General features: G+C 52.0%; 1 protein-coding gene and 2 long non-coding RNA genes across 9 annotated transcripts; 1 reads left to right on the top strand and 2 right to left on the bottom strand.

Moving 5' to 3' along the window:
• Nucleotides 1-365: 365 nt before the first annotated feature.
• Nucleotides 366-5,686, bottom strand: LOC144455030 (uncharacterized). Of its 2 annotated transcripts, none has more exons than XR_013483670.1 (3): nt 5,270-5,686; nt 4,866-5,001; nt 366-2,079 (listed from the first exon to the last, which is right to left on the bottom strand). It is a non-coding gene; the product is annotated as an uncharacterized LOC144455030 (long non-coding RNA). The 2 variants fall into 2 exon arrangements; XR_013483669.1 differs by lacking the exon at nt 366-2,079 and adding an exon at nt 2,855-3,761.
• Nucleotides 5,687-5,795: 109 nt separating this feature from the next.
• CCDC120 (coiled-coil domain containing 120) lies at nt 5,796-12,586 on the top strand. The gene is given in 11 exon segments (XM_020976573.2): nt 5,796-5,878; nt 7,985-8,078; nt 8,237-8,367; nt 8,449-8,565; nt 8,741-9,011; nt 9,161-9,217; nt 9,314-9,491; nt 9,592-9,690; nt 10,220-11,042; nt 11,044-11,201; nt 11,418-12,586. Coding segments are annotated over 10 exon segments (1,998 nt in total). The 5' UTR covers nt 5,796-5,878; nt 7,985-8,029; the 3' UTR covers nt 11,533-12,586.
• On the bottom strand, nt 9,846-21,724 carry LOC110201030 (uncharacterized). Of its 6 annotated transcripts, none has more exons than XR_013483667.1 (5): nt 18,554-21,724; nt 17,769-17,974; nt 17,322-17,445; nt 13,686-13,874; nt 9,846-12,189 (listed from the first exon to the last, which is right to left on the bottom strand). It is a non-coding gene; the product is annotated as an uncharacterized LOC110201030 (long non-coding RNA). The 6 variants fall into 6 exon arrangements; XR_013483668.1 differs by having other exon boundaries at nt 17,322-17,974; nt 18,554-18,677; nt 19,653-21,724; XR_013483665.1 differs by having other exon boundaries at nt 17,322-17,974; nt 18,554-19,755; nt 19,856-21,724.
• Between the last annotated feature and the right edge of the window lie 6 nt (nt 21,725-21,730).

Here is a 21,730-nt window from a genome sequence, read left to right as displayed (position 1 = left end):
TTTTATATCCTTCTAGATATATATGTATTGTTCCCTCTTAAACCCATTCCCAATGAGAGTAGGTTTCGAGAAGATGTAGGGGAAATTACACTACGTGATCTAAGAGAGATGGCCAAATGACCATCCCAGAGGTAGGGAACCTTTGGCCTGGAGGCCACATGTGGCCCTCTAGGTCCTCAAGTTCAGCTCTTTGACTGAATCCAAATCCCCTTCATAAAAAGATTTAAGGATTTGTTCTGTGAAGTTTGGATTCAGTCAAAGGGCCACACTTGAGGACCTAGAGGGCCACATGTGGCCTCCAGGCCACAAGTTCCCTACCCACAGACCATCCTTTTATTAATTACCTGCTGGCCTTATTCATAAAATGATCAAATTTCCCAGAAACTCTCTCTCAAACTTTTCAAATGATACCTTTATGGAGGATGTTGTTGGTTTGGGCATGAGTGATTTTTCATAAAGATTTTGTACATATTAGAGAGTAGACATATGGGTCAGTAGCAAACGCTAGGTGGCACAGTGGATGGAGGATAGACCTGGAATCAGGAAGATCTGAGTTCAAATTTGACCTCAGAGAATTACTAGTTATATGACTGGAAAATTCACTGAACGATGTCTGCCTCAGTTTCCTCATCTGTAAACTAAGAATAATCATAGCACTTACCTGCCACGGTTATTGTGAGGGTCAAAGGAGATCAGATTTGTAAATTGCTTTGCAAACCTTAAAGTGCTACAGAAATGGGCTATCGTTGAGAAATTCTCTTAGTTGCCTTTTTTCAGTATCAAGAAGATTCCAGACTTGTTCTAAGCCTTCAGTATCTTCTCCTCCTTAGATGCCTCATAAAACAAATCTTAAACGTCATCTAAATTGTGTGGCCTCCAGCCTGAAAGTCCATGATGTCATGTATACTTGGCCTAATCTGGCTGGGCTTCCCATTTTTTGCTCTCTCTAATGACATTTGTACTCCCCCTATGAACACATCTAGGACTGTGATGTTAAGGTTAAAGTATGGTGATTTGCATTGAAGAAGTCATTTAATAAATATGCATTTGTTGAATTTAGTTGACTTGTTGCAATAGGGAAAAGAATGATGAAGGTGATTTGAAGACATCTCTAGGAAGGCAGAAGGCTTGAGATGCAGGAGAAAATTCCTAAGAGTATCTGGGAATTACTCAATTGAAAGGAAAAATGGAAGGCCAACTGAAGAAGAATTGGAGCAGCAGGAATTAGGGAAAGGAAAAGCGTACAAAGTTGGAAGGTCCACAAAGAAGGAAAACAGCAGTACAAGGACTTGAGAAGGAGGAGAATGTCTTAAGGAGAAAGAGAACATTGATAAAACAATAGCTTAAGGAGAAACTGGAAGTGGAAGAAGGGAAGTGGGGGATGGTTGTCAAGAGTTTGTTAAGGGGTTGGGGGGGTAGCTAGGTGGCAGCTAGGTGGCGGAGTAGAGCACCAGCCCTGGAGTCAGGAGGACCTGAGGTCAAATCTGGCCTCAGACATCTGACACTTACTAGCTGTGTGACCCTGGGCAGGTCACTTAACCCCATTGCCTAGCCAAAAAAAAAGAGTTTGTTAAGGAGACCCAGGTGAGGAGCCTGTTAGCTTTGGAGCCGTGCTCATCCACAACAGCAAAACAGGCAAGGACTGAAAAGCTTACTTTGAGGACATCCAGAGACCAGGCTGAAATTTGCCAAATGACTACGATCTATGACACTCAAAGTGTGGCCTGGTTTCCTCATTAGGAAATGATACTGGAGTTCCAGGGTGGTTATTTGGGAACTGCTTCTTCTTCTTTTTTTTTTTTTAGAGTTGAAACTTTTTCTCCCTTTTTCTCCCCCCCCCCAAGACGGCGCACAATCTGACATAGGCTTTACATTTATATACCCATTAAACATATTTTCATATTAGTGAAGTTGTAAGTAAAAATTAAAACCAATAGGAGAAATCATCAGAAAGAGGAAACAAAACTCAACAGAAGGTAAAAATAAGTGAGAGCGATTCGACTTCCACAGCTCTTTCTTTGGATGTGGGCAGCATTTTCCATCCCGAGGCCTCTGGAGATGTCTTAGATCCTTGTAATGCTGAGAAGAGATGTCTAACATTAGTCCTTGCACAATGTGGCTGTTACTGTGTACAAAGTCCTCTTGGTTCTGCTCACTTCACTCAGCATCAGACCATACAGGTCTTCCCAGGTTTTTCTGAAGTAAACCTGTTCATCATTTCTTATAGCACAATAGTATTCCATTACATTCATATACCACAACTTGCTCAGCCATTCCCCAACTGATGGGCATCCTCTCAATTTCCAATTCTTTGCCACCACAAAAAGAGCTGCTATGAATATTTTTGTGCATGTGGGTCCTTTTCCCATCTATTGCTGTATCAAAGGGTATGCACATTTTTGTAGCCCTTTGGGCATAGTTCCAAATTGTTCTCCAAAATGGTTGGATCATTTCACAACTCCACCAGCAATGTATTAGTGTTCCAATTTTCCCACATCCTCTCCAACATTTATCATTTTCCTGTTTTGTCATGTTGGCCAATCTGATAGGTGTGATGTGGTACCTCAGAGTTGTTTTGATTTGCATTTCTCTAATCAATAATGATTTAGAGCATTTTTTCATATGACTATAGATGGCTTTAATTTCTTCATCTGAGAACTGCCTGTTCATATCCTTTGACCATTTATCAATTGGGGAATGGCTTGTGTTCTTATAAATTTGTCTTAATTCTCTATATATTTTAGAAATGAGGCCTTTATCAGAAAGACTGGTTGTAAAAATTCTTTCCCAATTTTCTACCTTCCTTCTAATCTTAGTTGCATTGGCTTTGTTTGTGCAAAAACTTTTCAATTTAATGTAATCAAAATGATCCATTTTGCTTTTCATAATGTTCTCTATCTCCTGTTTGGTCATGAATTCTCCTGTTCTCCATAGATCTGATAGGTAAACTATTCCTTGTTCTCCCAGTTTACTTATGGCATCAGCCTTTATATCTAAGTCCTGAACCCATTTTGACTTTATTTTGGTATATGGTGTGAGATTTGGGTCTATGCCTAGTTTCTGCCATACTCTTTTCCAGTTTTCCCAGCAGTTTTTTTTCAAAGAGTGGGTTCTTATCCCAGAAGCTGGGGTCTTTGGGTTTATCAAATAATAGATTACTATAGCCATTGACTACTGTGTCTTGCATCTTTAACCTATTCCACTGATCCTCCTCCCTATTTCTTAGCCAGTACCAAGCTGTTTTGATGACTTCTGCTTTATAATACAATTTAAGATCTAGAATGGCTAGGCCACCTGGGAAGTGCTTCTTTAAGAAATCCCAGGAAAGGTTTTAAGAAGACAGAGGCTACATAGAGGTTGGTATGGGGGAAGCTGGGTTCTGTACGAAGCCCGCAGGGTAGAATAATATCACACAGAGGAGGGAGGGAGCAAAAGCCACTGGGAACCTGGAGTTAAGGACCAGACATGGGCCTCTTCCCCAAAAGGAAGGAAGCAGCTGCTGATTCCCCCAAGGAACCACGTAGCTGAGCTCCCCAGAGCTTGCCTCTGTCAGGGGAGAGCTGATCCAGTGTCAGGGTCCAAAGATGATGGGCTGGTCACAATTGTTTAAGGGTATTCATTTGCAGACCTCACACCGATGTGGGGGGGGGGGCTGTTGTCTTTCCTGGGCATAGATGACAACACATGGTCTCTGAAGACTTGTCAAAAGTAGATGATTACTACCTATCTCACGTGGTTTTCTTGGGCGCACAAGATATCACCTAAAGAAACCAACACAAAATTGGTAAAGATTGCACAGTCTGAGGGAAGAAGATGAATACCTTAGGGATGTCGGGATGTATTTGGATCACTACTGCCATTGAAGGCAAGGGATTCAAGAGAGAACAGGAGATTTGGGAAGCTGGTGAAGAAGTGCGGAGGACTGCTCAAAATGGACTTGCCTGGAGGCTTACACATCTAATCAAACAGGCTTTAAATGGAAAATGACTGAGAAGGAAGTAGCCTGCCCCTGTATATCCCCCATAGGGAGTCTCCATGATGCAAAAAGAAGAACAGTGAGACACCCAGAAATTTCTAGACAGTGCACAAAAGCCAAGGAATGCGTAATGCAATGAGTGGTGTTGGTGGTCAGTGTGGAAATGCATGAAGTATGGGTAACAAGACATTCCCATAAGGGGAGTGAACCAGCCTGGGAGGGTCAAGGGCCCCCACTTTTAAGTTGTGCCTGATGCAGCCTGGCCAGGTGACCTAGGCAATGCATTGGTGAAAGAAGCTGCCAGTACCAATGAGAGCACAGATTTGGTTATAACGGAGAACTCTGGGAGAAATGAGAGGAGGGAGATATGGAGGAGAGCACTTGGGGAAAAAGCCTTAGAGACAGCCCCAGGAGTCAGGTTGTAATTGAAGCATGTACTATAGCACCCAAAGAAAAAAGAGAAAGAGGGAGGAAGAAACCCAATCCCAGCCTGCTGCAATCATCATGGGGGATTTCCATCATCTCCACACCTGCTAGATATTTTTGCCTTATGGAAGGGGGTGCTCCATACATCTGCCCCCATGGACATGAATGATGTGATCAGGCTAAAGGTGTGAAGACACGTAAATGTAAAAATGTAGTGGTCCAGCCTGGGCTGTTGTGTTTTATGTGATGTGGACTTCTTTGAGCGAGTCAAGAAAGGAACATTGGCTTGATTGGCTAATGGGAGTGGGAAGAGTGAGGCCAGAGAGGGTGTTTCACTATACCCTCTACAAATCACGTCCCTACCACACACATTAGGTTATCGCCCAAATCCTAATCCTAATTCCAAGGAGCAGCAAGGTGGCCCAGTGAGTAGAACTCTGGGCCTAGAGCCAGAAAGACTCACCTTCCTGGGTTCCACTCTGCCCTCAGACACTTGTTAGCTGGGTGACCCTGGGCAAGTCACTTCACCCTCAGTTTGCCTCAGCTTCCTCATCTGTAAAATGAGCTGGAGAAGGAAATGGCGAACCACTCCAGGATCTCTGGCCAAGAAAATGGGGTCATGAAGAGTCACTAAAAAGTGTAAACTGAAAAGCACTAAATGACAGTGCCAACGTACAAAAGCCACACAAGGGCTCCTCGGTAGTTTGAGGGAGGGGCTCCTGAAAGGCTCTGAGCTGCTTGAGCTGGCTGAGCCGAAGAGGAGGTGACAAAGCCAAGCCTGCGTGGTAAGCGTGGGAGGGAGCTGGCATAGCTGCCTGGCCCTTGGGAGGGCCTCATAGCGGCAGGGTCAGACAGGCTTGCGCTCACCAAATGACCTTGAAGTCAGGCTGCCTGCGTTCTGTTCCCTTGAGGCCCAGATGTAGGTCACAGCTAGGCCTGGGCTGGGGGCCCTGAAGCTCCCACTCCTGGGCACTTTTTCCCTTCTCTCCGACTGTAGTCTCAGTCTCCCCAGTGACGGCCTGGCCTAGGCTGCTGCTTCGGGCCGGGGTCAGGGGTCAGGTGAGATAGAAGGCAGCAGGAGACAGAGACAGGTGGAGCTGGGAGGAAGAGGCTGGGGACTTCCAGGCTGACTGAGGTTAGTGGGTCAGACGGAAGAGTGGATGGAGGGATGGACTGATGGAGTTCCCGCCTCCACCCAGTCCTGGTTCGCAGGGGAGGCCAGGGGCGGGGCCCAGAGCAGCCCGCGCGCGCCCGTCCTCCCCGGGCCGCCGCCGCGCACGTGCGCTCGGGGACGCGCCGGGGCGGCCGCGCGCACCCGGGCCGGAGGCAGGCGGCGGAGCGAGCCGCGCGGGGGCGCGGGCGGCCGGGGGCGCGCGGCAGAGGGACGAACCCGAGGGGCCCCCTCCAGCCTGCCCCCCGCCTCCTTCGCTCCCTCCAGCTCGTGGCCTTCCCCCTCGGACACGGCCCCCAGCGGCGGTGAGTGCGAGGCGGGGGAGCGGGGTGGGGGGAGAGGGAGGGAGCAGCCTGACGCCCCTCCCCAGGCCCGGCCCCCGCCCCCCAGGGCTGCCCCCCCCCGCCCCCGTCCTCCGTCCCGGGGCGGGGGTGGTTCGGTTGGGCAGTGCTGCGTGAGGGGAGCGGAGGGTGAGCGCGGGGATGGGCCGCCTCCCCCTCCCTGCTCCTCTTCTCCCCGCCCCGCCCCTCCCCGCCGTGGGGGGGGGGGCGGCTCCGGGACTGGATCCCGGAACTCCGATCCCCCACCTGCCTCCACCCGGTTGTCCCTGACAGGACAGGACAGGTCGGTTATCTCATCTCTGGGTGCTGGGGGTGGGGGGGCAAACCAGCTGGCAGGAAGTGGACGCGCCCTCCTTTCCCAGATCGCCCCCTCCCCGCCAGCATCAGTTTCCTCTATGTCTTCCCAAACCCTAGGCCTGAGGAAAAGAGAAAGCGAAAACATGGAGGAATGATAAGGTCAGCCCCGCCCCCCCAGCATTTTCTCCTTTCGGGCCTTGGGTCTAGTCTCCCAAACCTGTGGGACAGGGTTAGGACCAGGAATTCCAGGAATTCAGGGCCCAGCCTCCCCCTGCCCCCCCTTGCATTCTAGAGCACCATGCCTGAAGCTGGGGAAGGTTGGGGAGGTAAAGGAAGAAGGATATTCCATTCCCAACCTGGGGGGGGTCGCTATTTCTGCCTGCAGTGGGGGTGGAAGGGGGGCCTCCAGCTCCTTGGAGCCCTGCCCTCAGCCTTACCTTTTCCCCTCCCCACCTCCTCAGAGCCTCCTGGGCCACCAGGCAAAGGGTTAAAAGGTGGAGGCTCCCTCCTCCTCCTCCTCCTCCTCCTCCTCCTCCTCCTCCTCCTCCTCCTCTTCTTCCTCCTCCTCCACCTCCACCCCCCAGCGCTAGCTAGCTAGCTGACTAGCAGGTTAGCAGGCTGGGCCTAGGCTCCTGGCAAAAACCTCCCTGTGCTGCTTCTCACTGGCCTGCCTCGGCCCAGACCTAGGAAGGGAACCCCACAAGTGGTGAGGAAGGGAAGTGAGGGGGACTGGGGGAGGGTGCTGGGCCACCAGGATGCAGGGAAGGGCAAGCTTTTTTTCCCAGGTGCTTTGAGATCTTTCACTTAAGAGTAGGGAGGGTACTCCCAGAGAGAACCTGGCCTCTTCCCCAGAAGCAGCAGCAGATGTACAGAAAAACTCAGCTGCCCCCCACCTCAGGAGCTTCTCTACCCACTTGCCTGCCCCCAGGAGCTAGTCTGGCTGTCCTGAAAGCTGCTTGGGGATGTATTCCTTAGGTCAGAGCCATGTGAGCCCAGAGTGGTCCGGCTCTTAGAGGGTTGGGCCTTCAGGGGGCCATTTGAGCCAAGATCTTGGGGGACAAGGGCTTAGGGTCACATCTTGGCAGCTGAGGACTTAGGGAACTATAGATAGAGGAGCCAGCTGAGAGCTTGGGCTGCTTACGGAGGAGGGGAAAGATCGTAGCAGTGGCAGGCCAGGTCCTTCCCCTGCAGAGCCACCTCAGCTTGGGGAGGTGCCCCCAGAAACCACGGCTGGCCCTGCCCCTCGTGGGATGCTTTTGCTGTGGGTTGGCAGCAGCTGGAAGCCGGGGCCCTTCTGAAGTCCTCATTTGGCCTCCCCCACCCAAGTTGGAGAGTTTGGGGGGGGAAATGCCAAGTGGGGAAGAGGAGGAGCTCCCCACCTCCTACTCAGGGCTGAGCCCTTGTTTATCTGTCTCTTCTGGACTTTGCTTCTCTGCTTCCTGACTCATTCCTGACTAGGACCTAAGGAAGAGCTAAGGCAGTAGGGCATTTGGAGGGCCGAGGGAGAAAGACAAGACAAGCTGCCAGGTGCCACCTTGCTTTCCTCCCCCTGTACCCCTTCTGGACCACCCAAGAGGAGGTCTGTGCCAGCAAAGGGTGAGGGGAGCTTTTTGCATCCTGTGGGATAGAGAACTTTAAGGCTGCCTGCCCCCCCCAAACCACAACCTAACCCCAAAGTAGGAGTCAGAAGGCTAAAATCACAATCCAAGGGTCTGAGGGCTGGTTGAGTGGGGAGAACAGCTGGGTCCCTGACAGCAAGAGCTTCTCACCCAGGTCCTGTCCAGCAAGACATCTCTGCCTCCTCTCACCTGCCTTAGGATGGAGCTCAGAGGACAACTCATCAGCTCCCCAAGCTACAACTGTCCAGGTACAAGCCCCAGGGATGTGGGTTGGGGGGAGAAAGCCCTTGGGTGGCAGGGCTAGGCTGACTACCTAGGGCACGGTTTAGAATATTGGCTAACTCTGGGTGGGAGGTCAGATGTGAGAGCAGATGGACTCCAGCCTGTTTTCCGTCCCACTGAACAGGACTGCCCCTGGAAGAGAGCCCCCCAGTTAAGGTGGAGAGACTTCGGGCCCTGCTGGAACGGCAGCGGGGCCTACAGGAAACCCTAAGTCTAAAGCTTCGAGAACTCCGAAGGGTCTGCCTACAGGAGGCGGTAGGTGAAGGGACCCTAGTACTTGGGATGGAGGGTGGGCCAGGAGGGGAGCCCCATGATAACCTCCTTCCCCCACTCCAGGAGCTGACAGGCCGCCTTCCTGTTGAATACCCCCTGGAGCCTGGGGAGCAGCCTCATCCCATCCGGCGCAGGGCTGCCCCTATGCCCCTGCAACCCCGAGGAGTCTGCACCTCTGGGGTAAGTGTCTGAAGCTCCTCAGGAAGGGGCAGTGCAAAAGGAACCGGGCCTCAAAGGCGTTGGGGGGTAGAACTATGGAGGGCCAGCAGGGGCTGCTTGGGGGTGAGATCTAGAGCCCGAGGCTCCACCCTCCCCTTTTCATTTCCCTGCCTCTGTGGTCCTTTCCATGGTGCAGGCACTAGCACTGGAAACGCTTGAGAGAGAGGTATCGGTTCAGAGGCAGATTGCTGCAGCCGCCAGACGCCTTGCGCTAGCCCCAGAGCTGAGTGTGGAGCAGCGGCGGCGGCGGCGGCAGGTCCAGGCAGATGCATCACAGAGACTCCTTGAACTAGAGGAGCAGCTGAGGGCCAGCCGGGCTCTTCTGGGCCTGCCGCTTACCATGCCGCCAGGCCATGGTGGTCCTGGACTTCCTGGCCTCCGAACCCGGGTAGCTCAGCTTAGCCAAGGTGAGTGACATACTTCTACTGGAACTAACCAGTGGAGATAGAAGAGAGAGCAGCTCAACAGTAGCCAACAGAAGAGGGGCCGAGGCACAGGCAGTGTGGGTCTAGGGGACTGGTGACTCCAAAGACCGGCCCCTGCTTTCTTCTCCTAGATGATGCCTCCCGCTCAGAGAGCAGCTCTCTCTCAGAGTCGATGAGCCACGAGAATGGTGAGTGTGATCCGTGGAGAATGCCCGGGAGGAGCAGAAAGCCAGAACCCACCTGCCCCACCAAAATGTCCCCTCTTTGTCTCCCCTTGCCCTCAGAGGATCCCCACAGTGAGCGGCCCGCACTCCCAAAGGCCCGGGACCAGTTGCGAGCTTCAGTGTCAGCGGGAGGCAGCCCTGAGCGTCGCCCGCCATGGAAGGCAATGCCCCCTCTGCCAGCTGCTGAGCTCTATGGAGACCTGAAGAGCCGGAGGAACTCTGTGGCCAGCCCCACCAGGTGACCACAGTTCAAAGGGGAGGGTCCTTCAGAAAGCAGGTGTGAAGCCCCTCCCCAGGGGACTGGAAACCACTGATCATTGCTTCTTCCCCACTGACAGCCCCACCAGGACCCTTCCCAGAAGTATATCAAGCTTTGAGGGCAGAAGCGTTCCTGCCACACCTGTCCTGGCCCGGGGCCCTGCGCCCCAGCTCTGTAGGTAAGGCCCACCAAGGCAAGGGGGAGAGAAAGGAAGGCCAGACTTTCCAATCTTAGTGACACGGTTTAGAACTGAGGGTCTGTGGATAGATTGGGGGGGGGGAAGGGTCAGGGGTCTATGAACTTGGATGGGAGCAAAGGACATCTTCGACAGGATTGGGTTCAGGTTTTATGCATTTAGAAACAAGATTGTTCCCAGCAGGGCTGCACAGACTTCTTTGACAGGCAGCTAGACAGGCGATGGCACCACTTACTGTTCTAATTCCCTCACCTGCTGTAGAACAGGGTTGCCACGGATGCAAACCTCTGAGCACAGCAAGGTGCTAGTCAACCTGTAACAAGGCAGCATTGAATGGGGCTTGCTTACTGTCCAGTCAGAACCCTTCCTTTTATAGAGGGGGACACTGAGGCTCCAGAGAGAGAAGGCACCCGCTCAGGCTTTGAGCTGAAGGCAGGGCTGGCAGGTGGCTCCCCGGTTCTTTCTGATTGGCCTCGTGACCTCACTGCATTGCCCCTCTCTCCCGTCCCAGGCTGGAGGGCCTTCACTCCCGCCAATGGTCTGGCAGCCAGGACTCTCAGATGGGCTTCCCACACACAGATGGGCCTTGGGAGCGCGCCTTCCTCGTCTCTGGCCGAACCCGCCGGAGCAACAGTTCTGAGGCCCTGTTGGTCGACCGAGGTGCTGGGATCTCCGGCTTTGCCTGTGCCCGCCTGCCCCCAGAAGGCCCACCAGTGTCCCCGCCCTGCAAAAGCAATGAGAGTATTTTTGAGCGACCAGCCCCAGTGCCCCCCCCAGCCTTCTCTTCTCGAACAGCTGGGCCTCCGGACCCTCCCCGGGCTGCTCCACGGGGGCGGCCCCTGCCAGCCTCTGGTGACCTGCTACTTGATTACTACTTGACCCGGGGTGGACAGTGCTGGCCTGAGGGCCCAGGCCACCTTTCCTGCAGGGACGGTCTCTTTGTCTTCTTTCCCCCAGCTCCCTCAGCACTTCAAGGGGATAGTGGAGGTGGCATTGGCAGCCCCCTCCTTCAAGCCAAGGACCCAGCAGCACCTCACGGAGGCCCTGGGCGTGGGCTGACCAGTCGCGCTAAGTCTGATGATGGGGGCCCGCTGCCTGGTTCCTTCTGGGCAGGCCCTGGGCCAACCCGTTACCACAGCCAGCCAGAGCAGTCAGGTGCTGACCCCCGGAGTGGGCACAAGGCTCTGGCCCTAGAGGGCCTCCGAGACTGGTACATTCGAAACGTGGGCTCAACAGGAGGGGGTGCTGTGGCGGGCCTTCACCCCTCGGCCCGGGGCCTCCTTCCAGAGGGCCAGGCCCTGCATCCTTCTCCATTCTCCTGGCCTCACTCTAGCTACCCCCCAAGGCCTCCTGCTGCACACTGCCCATGGCACTGAGGCTAGCCCTGAGCCATACTTGGGCTATGCTGGAGTGGCCCTGCCCTCAGCAGCGGCGGCGGCAGCGACAGCCCTACCTCACTCCCTCAGCTTCACAGCACCTCCTGTCTCTGGCAGGTACTGAGTGAGGGTGCCCTGGGGGAGGGTGGGGGACTTGGCACGCCGGGGCATGAGGAGGTGGGAACGAGGGAGAGCCCAGTGGACCCTGTTCTCTGCTCTGCTGTCTTTCTTGTTTTCTCTAATGTTACTCTCTTCTCTCTCTGTCTCTGGCTCTGTCTGTCCCTGTTTCTCTTGTCTTTCTACTCCTCTCCCTTGCCCTCCCCCCACCCTAAGACACTATACAGACTTCCTGTACCCCCCAGAGCTGAGCTCCCACTTAAGTGACCTGGCATTGGAAGGGGATCGGCCCCTGGACTCAGATCCTCGAACCCCAGGGACGTTGGTCTGACCCTCCTCACCCTGGAGAGACTGGTCTGACATCCCAGTAATCCCAGCTCCCCCTGGGGATGCTAGTCTGGATTCCTAATGGACCCTCAGGATGCTAGCATCATGTCTTTGTGAACCTTCCCCTGCACGGCCCCCCAGGGATGCTGCTTTGACACCCTCTGCCCTCTTACCCAGCCCTTTGCTTCCTAAACACCATCCCTCCCAAGCCCCTGCTACGCACCCATTTCTCATCTGCTGTGAGTTGGGAAGCGGCCTAAGTACGGCGCAGGGCCCCTCCCTCTCTTTTCTGCCTGCTATGAGGAAGCAAGAGAGCCCCCAACTACGTGGATGCTGATGTGCTCTGACCTCCCCCTCCCTCTGCCCACATGAGGAGGGGGCATGGGGCTTCTGGGGAGGGGGCGTGGGCTGGATGCCAGTGTGGCATCTAACCCATTGCCCTGTCTGCTGTCGTTGACATCAGGCCTCCAGATGGAAGCAAGTGCCAGGCTCAGCCACCTAGGTGTGGGGGAACGGGGGTAGTGTGCGCCTCTGGAAACGGAGGATTTCTCTCCAAGGCGAGCTGTGCTCAGTCTTCCAGTCTTCATATCTGTTCCTCTTGGGTGTCGGGCAGAAGGCTCAGCAGCCATCAGGAGTCCCCTGCTTATTGGCTGTGAAGATACTGGGCAGGGGGGAGGTGGGGAAGCTCATTAGCTGGGGAGAAGCAGCCACCCTGTCCCCCATCAGGAGCCCCCCACCCCAGAGTAAAGACTCTATGTTCCAGTGGTGGCAGCAATGAGGCGAGACCCTCCTGTGCCTCATCTCCTGAAGATGAACGGTGTGGAGGGGCCTCTCGGCCTCTCCGAGCCACACGAAGACTCATTGCCCCTTTCTCCTGTCTCACTGTTGTGTTGTCTGTCTGGATGGCCCTGCTCCCCAGGAGATGGAAGGAGATGCTTTCTTTTTTTGGAGGGGGGAGTACAAATGGCCCCCTGGGGTGGACACCCCCCCCCCAGCCTCTGGCGGCTGGCGTCAACACTGGAACACTAGGGGTTTCTATAATAAACAGGTGAATGGTACTGGCCTCTGCCTCCCTGATTGTCTCCAGCCTCCCCAAAACTTTCCTTTTCCCTGCCCCTTTCAAGATCAAGCCTGGCACTATTTGGACTTCGGATCTTCAAGAGCCAGAAAGGTGCTTACAGATGAGCTTCTTCAAGGTTCCCCTTCCCCTGCCCCCCACCCGGGGCCATTTCATAGAGGGAGACTTGGAACCACAGGGGAAACTGAGGCCCTTAAAACTGTAGGAGGGACTTAAGATGGTAGGTCCAGAAAGTCCCTGGAGAGAAATGCCTCCAGCCCTCTTTAAGATTAGACATGAGTTGGGGCAGCTAGGTGGCACAGTGGATAGAGCACTGGCCCTGAAGTCAGGAGGACCTGAATTCAAATCCTGCCTCAGACCAAACATTTGACACTTACTAGCTGAGTGACCCTGGGCAAGTCACTTAACCCCAATTGCCTTACCAAAAAAAAAAAAAAGAAAAAGACATGAGTTAAATGTGAGCTCGTCCTCCACCCATCTGAGCTACCTTCCAAGCTGGCCCATGACTGTCCCTCCTCCACACTGAGGAACTCCAGAACTCCATTTCTCCCATCTCTCATTCCGACCATAATCTCTGATGCCACCTTTGCTTCGGCCTTATGACACGCAGCCTGATCTTCATCCTTATGCCCTCAGCTCTTTCCCGGGCCTTCCACACAGGCTAGACTGCCTTATCTCACCCACTTGATGAACCAGTTCAACTCAACACCATCCTCCATGTTCAAATCTCTAGCCCCCTTGTTTTATTGACAGCTGTGTCCTGCCAAGCCCCAAAGCTGGATTACTCCCACCTTCCACCACATTGGCTCCTACTCACACGGTTCTGGATAAAGTCACAGATCCAGGTTGAATGGGTCCACCACAAATAAGCTTTTCTTAAAATCTTCACTGGGCCCTCACTGAAGCAAGGCAATCCATTTATACCCCCTGATTGATTTGCTAGGGGCAGCTAGGTGTTGAAGTGGATAAAGTGCCAGGCATGGAGTCAGGAAGACCTGAGTTCAAATCCAGCTTCAGATGCTTCCTAGCTGTGTGATCCTGGGCAAGTCACTTCACCCTTCTGGCCTCAGTTTCCTCACCTGTAAAATGAGCTGGAGAAGGAAATGACAAATCACTCCATTATCTCTGCCGTCACAGAGAGTCAACCAGGGCTGGAACTGAACAATCAGTTTGCTCTCCCATTTACTACCGTAGCTCTTCCCAACTTTTTCTTCCTTCCTCAGGCCTCTCATGGCTCCCCCTCAGCTGAGGACCTCATTCATATTTCCCTGAAAAAAATTGAAAGCATTCACCAGGAGCTCCCTCTTCTCCCCTCCTCATCTCATATCACTCCAAACTCTAGCTGCTACTTCATAAATCCTAGTGGCACCTCCAGGATCAAATACAAAATGCTGTTGGCACTTTCAATGCCCTTCATGACCTAGTGCCACCTCCCCTCCTCCCAAGTGCCTTTCTGGGCTTAGAACTTATTCCCACCCCTATCCCCCACATACTGTGCCATGCAGTAACTCCTGCCTCCTGACTGTTCTTGTACAAAACACTCTGGGCAGCTTTGTAAGGCTGTCACCCTCCTCATCTCCCACCTCCTGGCTTCCCTGGCTGCCTTCAGGTCCTGGCTCAAATCCCACCTTTTCTAGGAAGTTCTTCCTGATTTTCCTTAATTCTAGTGTCTTCCCTCTGTTAAGGATCCTCAAGTTACCCTATTTGCATGTTTATATATAGTTGTTTGCATGTCGTCTCCCCCATAAGACTGTGGGCCCCTTGACAGCAAACACTGTCTTTTAGCTTTCTTTGTATCCCTAGCCCTTAGGACAGTGCCTGGCACATGGTAGGGGCTACACGTCTCTTGACTGTCTTTCCCAAGGAGGTAGCCCTCCTTTCCAAGGCAAACCCCTCTAATGGGCATCCTTGGTTTCATCCTTGTCTCATCCCCTTGCCCCCATTATCATATCTACTCTCTAAGCTTCAATTTCTCCTTATCTACTCATTTCTTCCCTACTGCATATAAACATACCTAGGTCACCTCCGTAACAAAACAAAACAAAAAACTCCTCACTTGATCTAACCATACCTGCTGGCTCTCATCTTCTAGCTTTCCCCTTCTAGGCTAAACTTCTTGAGAAAACCATCGACACTTGCTACTTGTACTTCCTCTTGCTTTCATTTCTTAAATCTCTGCAGTTTGGCTTCCAACCTCATCATTCAACTGAAACTGCTCTCCCCACAGTTATCAAGGATCTGTTAGTTAGTCGCCAAGTGCTATCCTTAACCGTTTTCCCAATCAGCTTCTCCTTGACCTCTCTGTTGCCTTTGATATAGGTGTTGAGTGCTACGTCCTTGATATCAGGGTCCTTCCTGAGCCCTCTTCTCTTCTCCCTTTATACTATGTCACTCACGGGTCTCATCCGCTCTTGTGGCTTCAATTATCATCTCTAGGAAGTGATTCCCACATGTGCTGATCCAACCCTACAGTCTCACAACTCCAAATGCTTATTAGATGAATTGACCTAGATGTCCTCAAACTCAACATGTTCAAAATAGGGCTCATTATCTTTTCCCCAACCTCTCCCATATGTTCCTATTACTGTCGAGGGCGCCACCATCCTCACAGGCTCCCAGTCTGGCACTCACCCCATGTATCCAGTCAGTTGCCAAAATTTGTCATCTTTACTTTCCCAACATCTCTTCTACATGTCCCCGCTTTCTCCACTCATATAGCCACAACCTTAGTTCTGGCCCTCTTGCCCTCAACTTCCCAGGGTTGTTGCAAGGATCAAATGAGGTAATATTTGGTGTGTGTGTGTTTTTGGCTAGGCAATGGGGTTAAGTGACTTGCCCAGGGTCATGCAGCTAGTAAATGTTATGTGTCTGATACCGGATTTGAACTCAGGTCCTCCTGAATCCAGGGCTGGTGCTCTATCCACTTCACCACCTAGCTGCCCCATGAGGTAATATTTGTAAAAGCACTCAGCACAGTGCCTGGCACATAGGAGACATTTAATGAATGTTTATTCCCTCCCCTCTTTTGTTGTTCAGTTATTTTTTCAGTCATGTCTGACTCTCCCATGACCCCATTTGGGGTTTTCTTGGCAGAGATACTGGAGTGGTTTGCCATTTCCTTCTCCAGCTCATTTTACAGATGAAGAAACTGAGGCAAATAGGGTGAAGTGACTTGCCCAGGGTCACACAGCTAGCAAGTGTCTGAGGCTGGATTTGAACTCAGGAAATCTTCCTGACTCCAGGTCCAGAGCTCTGTCCACTGCAGCACCACCTAGCTGCCCATTCCCTCCCCTCTAGACTATTGTAATAGCCTTCTGGCTAGTCTCCCTGCCTCAAGCCTCACCCCACCCTGTCCATCCCTTACTTGTCGAAGCAATCTTAATAAAGTCCAGGGCCACCATGTCACTCTTCTGCCTGATGACTCCCAGTGGCTCGTGAAGTTCACCGTTCGGCACTGATTTGCCAATTTCTAGTATTCTTGCCCCTTCCCCCACTTCCCTGATCTAGACTAGAACTAGTGCCCCTGCACTCCCTGGAACATGCCCCTTCCTCTCTCACCTCTGCACCTTTGCCTTGGCACTGGCAATCCTCGACTCCTGGTGAGCTCTGTCCCTCATCTCCACCTCACTTCCTTGGCTTCTTTCAAGACTCAGCTCATATCCCATCTTCTGCAGGATTCTCTTCCCCTCCCGTTAGGGCCTCCCAGCTGGTGCCTTCCCCTCCGCTACCTGCCTCTGCACCACTTTTTACTGCTTGTCTCTGCTTTTCTGGGATTTTTGCCCCCATGCCCTCTGTTTACTCCCCTGTTTCCCCATGGTCTTTCCCAGAGAGTAGCCAAAGAACCAGGAGTTCCTGCCCCTAATTTCACAATTTCATAAATTAATTATCAGTTCACCTATACTAGTGGAGTCCTTCCTCTTTGTCCCATCCATGCATTCTCTAGTCTAGTCAAACTGGCCTGCCAGTTAACCGCTCCCTGGACACAGAATATTCCCACCTCCCACTTCCAAGTCTTTGTGTACGTTGGAGTACATGCCCTTTGAAATCTCAAATTTCCTTAAAGGCAGTTCTGGTAGAAGCTATGTTTCTTTATCTCCTCAGTTGTTATTTTTTTTCTCCCTCTTGAAATTACTTTGTATATAATTTTATCATAAGCTACCACCAGAAGAAGGTAAGCTCCTGGAGGGCAAGGTCTAGGGTTTTTTGGTTTTGCTTGGGTTTGTTTTTTCTTTCCAGTCTTTGTAAACCCAGTGCCTAGCACTGCTTGGCACAAATTAGGCATTTACTAAAATATTTGAATTGAATTTCAGAATCAGTTGTCTGTATACAGTCACACCGTTAAATAATGAGAATGAAGATCAGTATTAACACCAAATGAGAAGAACAAGAAAGAAAGGGTGGCTGATATTTAAAGAGCTCCCATTTAACCTAAAGAATCAAAAATACAGAAATGGATTAAAGGCACAGACACTGAAAGGCAGAATTTCCACTTCCTCTCTAGATGCTGAACTGGCATTCAGTAATTTCCCCAACAAGAAGGCCAAGAGCCTAGAAACCATATCAGCCACTGAATGAGATTATCTTGGCGCGGTGGGAGATGTCAGTAAGGGCAACAACAGTTTAGAATATTATTTTCCTAAGATTCTCTGTGGGATCACAGAGAAGCAGCTGAGCTGCTTTCACTCGAATAGTCTCAGAAAGATTCTGAAGATCACCTGGCAAGATAAAGTATCAGACACCAAGGTCCTTTCTTGAGCTGAACTGCCGAACAGTCAGACTCTACTGCAGAGATCGAAACTCTGATGGGCTGGCCGTGTTGTTCGAATGCCATACATTTGCCTGAAAGACAATTTTACGGAGAATTCACGCAAGGCAGGCGCTCACACGGAAGTCAGAAGTGATAAAAGGACACTCTCAAGGTCTCTCTGAACAATTTTGGAATTGGTTTCATGATGTGGGAGACACTGGTAAAAGACTGTCCAGCATGGTGTGCCTGCATCAAAGAAGGTGCTGTGCTGTCTGAGTGAAGCAAAACTGTAGCCACTCAAAACAAGAGTGAGATGCGCGATTCGAGCTATCCGCATTCCAGACGTTCACACGGACTATCTGTGCTCCACCTGAGCTCGTGTTGGTCTGATCAGCCCCAGCCGAATGCACTGTACCTTGACCCCAACATCGTGATGCCATTTCGGTCCTCCTCCAGTACGAAGAGCATACAACAGGCAAACACCAGTGTGCACTGCCACCAGGTGACATGCTACCCACACAGCGATGTGAAGGAGAGGGCCTGGAGGGGGTTGGGTGGCAGTCTTGGAAACACCTCCCTGGGGTAGAGCTGGCCAAGGCAAGCAGCTGGGGCCCCAGAACTCTGTAAAAAAGTTTGGGACAGTCTCGATCGCTTCCATCCACCAAGCATTTATTCAGTTCTTCCTGTATGTCAGCCAGCAGAACCTGTGCTCCACTCAGCTCTGCTTTTGGGCCACCAAAAAAGATGGATCCTGCCTTCCAGGGGTTCACATTCCACGGAGAGGGGGGGAGGCAGCATCCTGAATGCCCAAACCAGGATCAATATGAATTCCAAAAGGGAACGGAACCTGCCCAATAGTGAGTACTCTGTCTGCCTCCTAGCCTCATTGCTCAGGACTGACTGGGTTTTTGGATTTTTTTTTTTTACCACAAACCCTAAAACCCTGCAATTCCTGTCCCCACCCCTCAGGGAAGGGCTCTCCAGCCTCCCTCCCTCAGCTTTCAAGACCTAGCTCCTGGAAGCCCCGCCCCAATTTTTCCCTCCTTGATGAGTTCCTGGGACTCAGCTAATCTGTGGATGATAATAATAGCTAGTATTTCTACCTACCAAGGGCCAGGCACTGTGCTAAGCACTTTACAGATATGATCTCATTTGATGGCTGTGATAACCTTGGCAGACCAGTGCGATTAGGATCCTCACCTTATAGTTGAGGAGACTGTGGCAGACAGGCGAAGCGACTTGTTCCGGATCGCTTGGTAAGTGTCTGAGGTGAGGAATGCGGAGCCCACCCTGGACCTGAGCAGCGACTAGCCTTCAGCTGGAGCTAAAGTTTCCACAAACAGATGTCTAGTGACAGGGGGCTCCCAAGCTGCCCAGTAACTTAAGCTCCGCCTTCCCTCCAGCTGGGATGTGCCTTTCTGTCACTGTCTCCCAATTTTGTCTAACAGACACGATGTGCTTGTGCACCAGTCAAAGTCAGGGAGCATATTTGAAGCTCCTACTCTGTGTTAAGTCCCAGCTCGGTGGAATAGCTGGGCTGGGGGTGGGGAACAAGCAACCGAAGATGAGACAAAAAGGGCACAAGAGGGGACTAGCAGAGTCTAGAAAGGGAGGCAGGATTGGTCTGAGCCTTTTCTCCAAATGAGGATGGAGTTTCCTACAGGAACTCACCAGTGAGAAAAGGGATCCGATAGCTCCGGTAGGAGTTAAGAGTCTGATGACAAATATAGTGCTATAGGACTAGAGGTTCAGGGGTTAAGGGTAGACAAAGACGAATTTGAAGTAATCCCTGGGGGAGATCAGGGAAGGCATGGAAGCTTCATGCAGGAAAGCTACGGCATCTGAGCTAAGCCTTGATGAGAATGGGGATTGGCATAGCAGAGGGGAAGAAAAAGTAGGCCAGGAACGGGGGGATGCCAGCCCATTGAAGCCCACGTCTCAGAGACGTGGAAAGGTAATTGCAGGTAAGTTGGAAAGGGCTGGAAAAGCCAACCCGAAGAGTTTGATTTGGATTCTAGAGGAAAGAGGAATTGTGACTAGGAAAGTGACGCAGTCAGATGTGTGTTTTAGATGTGTTGAAGCTGCTTTTTTTCTCAGCCAAGGAACACGACCTTCCAGACAGAAATGGCTAACTGGGAGCTATTGTCACTTAAGCCAAGGAGACAGTAAGACAATGCCAAGTTGCTCTTGTCACCTGGTTAGTGCGAATGGCATCTTTGGGTCTTGGAAGAAGTGGCAGACATAATTGCTGAGCCACTGTCCCTGATATTTGGAAGATAATGGGAAATGGATGAGGTACCAGCAGATTGGAGAGAAAAGGCAAGCATTCTGATCTTCCAGGAAGGAACAGAGCCAACCAGGCTGCAAGACACAGGCCAATGAGTTGAGTGGGGGACATCCACCTTCAAAGGGAAGTGGTGATTTCAGAGCACAAGACTGGCTTCCTCAAGCATAGAACAAGCCAGACTAAGTACAATGCCGCCTTTTCATATGATTACTGACCTGGTGTCGTCAGGAATGCTGTAGATAGAATTTGCTGACATTTGGTGATGTGTCTCAGAGTTTTCTTAAGGAGGAGATGGAGAGGCATGAACTAGACAATAACACACTTTTCAAATGGATTCAGAACTAGCTGGCTGGCCAGAGCCTAAAAGAAATCTGTAAGGGTTCAATGTCAGCTTGGTAGGGGGGTCTCCAATGGAGTGCCCCAGGGCTCTGTGCTGAGCCCTTGGCTGCTTCACCTTTCTTTATCAGGTGAATTGAACAAAAACGTTTGGATGCTCAGCAGATCTGGAGATGACACAAAGCTAGAAGTACAGAGTCAGAATCCCCCCAAAGAGTTAGGTTAGAATTCTGGGCTGAATCAACACAATAAAGTGAAGGATGGGGGAAGACATCGACAGTGGTGGACCCATAGAGATTTGGTGACTGAATGGCCTCCAAGCTCTGGGAACCAGCTCACATTGGGATGCCAACTCCATTTCGCCCTGGTCGCGCCACATCTTCAGGATTATCTCCACTTCCGGGCACTGTAGTTTAAGAAGGACTTGTGTGGCAGGGTAGGGCCTCGAGTTTATGTCACATGGGGATCAGTTTAAGAAGCAGAGGATGTTTAGCCTGGAGAACAGAAAACACTGAGGGGGGGGATGGGGGGTGCAGAACAGGGGAAGACGGGAAAGCTTGTTTCCATATCTGAAGGGCTATCTTGTGGAAAACAGATTAGGCTGTTAGTTCTGCTTGGCCCTCGGAGAGCAGAACTCAGAACTGGGGACAGAGATGGAGGCTGAGGCTCCTTCATGGCGGGAAAGACTTCCCGATAACTGGAGCCATCCCCAAGTGGCCTGCCAGTCAACTTGGTCTCATTCGAGGTCCTAAAGCAAAGCCAACCGTTTGCCAGGTTTCTTCTAGTGAGGATTCCTTTGGGATGTGGGTCAGGTGAGGAGTCCTCTGAGGTCTCTCCCACTTTGTGACTCTGAGATTTCAAACCTTGGTGACTGGGGTGATGGCAGTGTTCTCAACAGAAATGGGGAAGCACCAAAGAGATCTGGGTTTTTGGAAAGAAAACCGGAAGGTTTGTAGATGCCTTGAATTTGCAATGCTTGTGAAATATACTGACTCTGGTGGGGGACGTTCATCTGGCCTCGGGAGAGGAAGGCGCCCAGGGCTGGAAATAGAGATCAGACAGACAGATAGGGAGGGGAGGGCATCAAGGGCACAAGAAAAGGAGTTGGTCTCGGTCCTGGAGAGTGTGGCCAAGGGCTCGCTCGGTATCTTCTTGGGGAGCCCTGCCCAGAACAGGACCAGGACTCGAGGAGGGCTAAGGGGGGTGTGGCTGGGAAGAGGTTGCAGAGTCTGGAGGGGAAGAGGGAGTAAATGTGGCAGCCAGGGCCTAGGTGCTTTTTTCTCCTAACACGCGGTAGACTATTGCACTTTCGCCCTTGTCTTGCCTCAGTGGTCGTCGGGGGCGGCGCTGTGGCTAACAAGGTTTTTAGGTTTTCTCTTCTCATCCGGCCCCGGCAAAGTAAACTCCTTGTGTCCCTCATCATTCAGGCCCCAATCGGGGAGTGAGCCTCCCATCACCCAGGCAGAAAGGGCCTCGAAGACGGCCCCCTCCTTGTGAGGAAGGACACAGCTGTCTTCATCCCTCAGTCCAGGACTGGCTCAGGCCATTCTGCTTTCCCAGCCGCCCACCTTGGGAGTTGTCTTGGGAGTGCGTTTCGCCTCCCCTGAGTCAGGAGGGCCTCCCCGCTTGTTCTGGGTCCCCTCCATATAGGGAGACAGGAGCGTCGGCCCCGCCCTCGCCGCTCCCTCCCTCCCTCTCGCCTAGAGGTGGTGATTCACGCTCTGGCTTGGGCAGGGGTGGGGTGGGGTAGGGTG

Source organism: Phascolarctos cinereus, unplaced genomic scaffold (genome assembly GCF_003287225.1).
Source record: "Phascolarctos cinereus isolate Bilbo 61053 unplaced genomic scaffold, phaCin_HiC Scaffold_8;HRSCAF=390, whole genome shotgun sequence".
Lineage (NCBI taxonomy): Eukaryota > Metazoa > Chordata > Mammalia > Diprotodontia > Phascolarctidae > Phascolarctos > Phascolarctos cinereus.
Note: the sequence above shows the minus strand (reverse complement) of the source record. Positions and strands in the feature narration are given on the sequence as shown.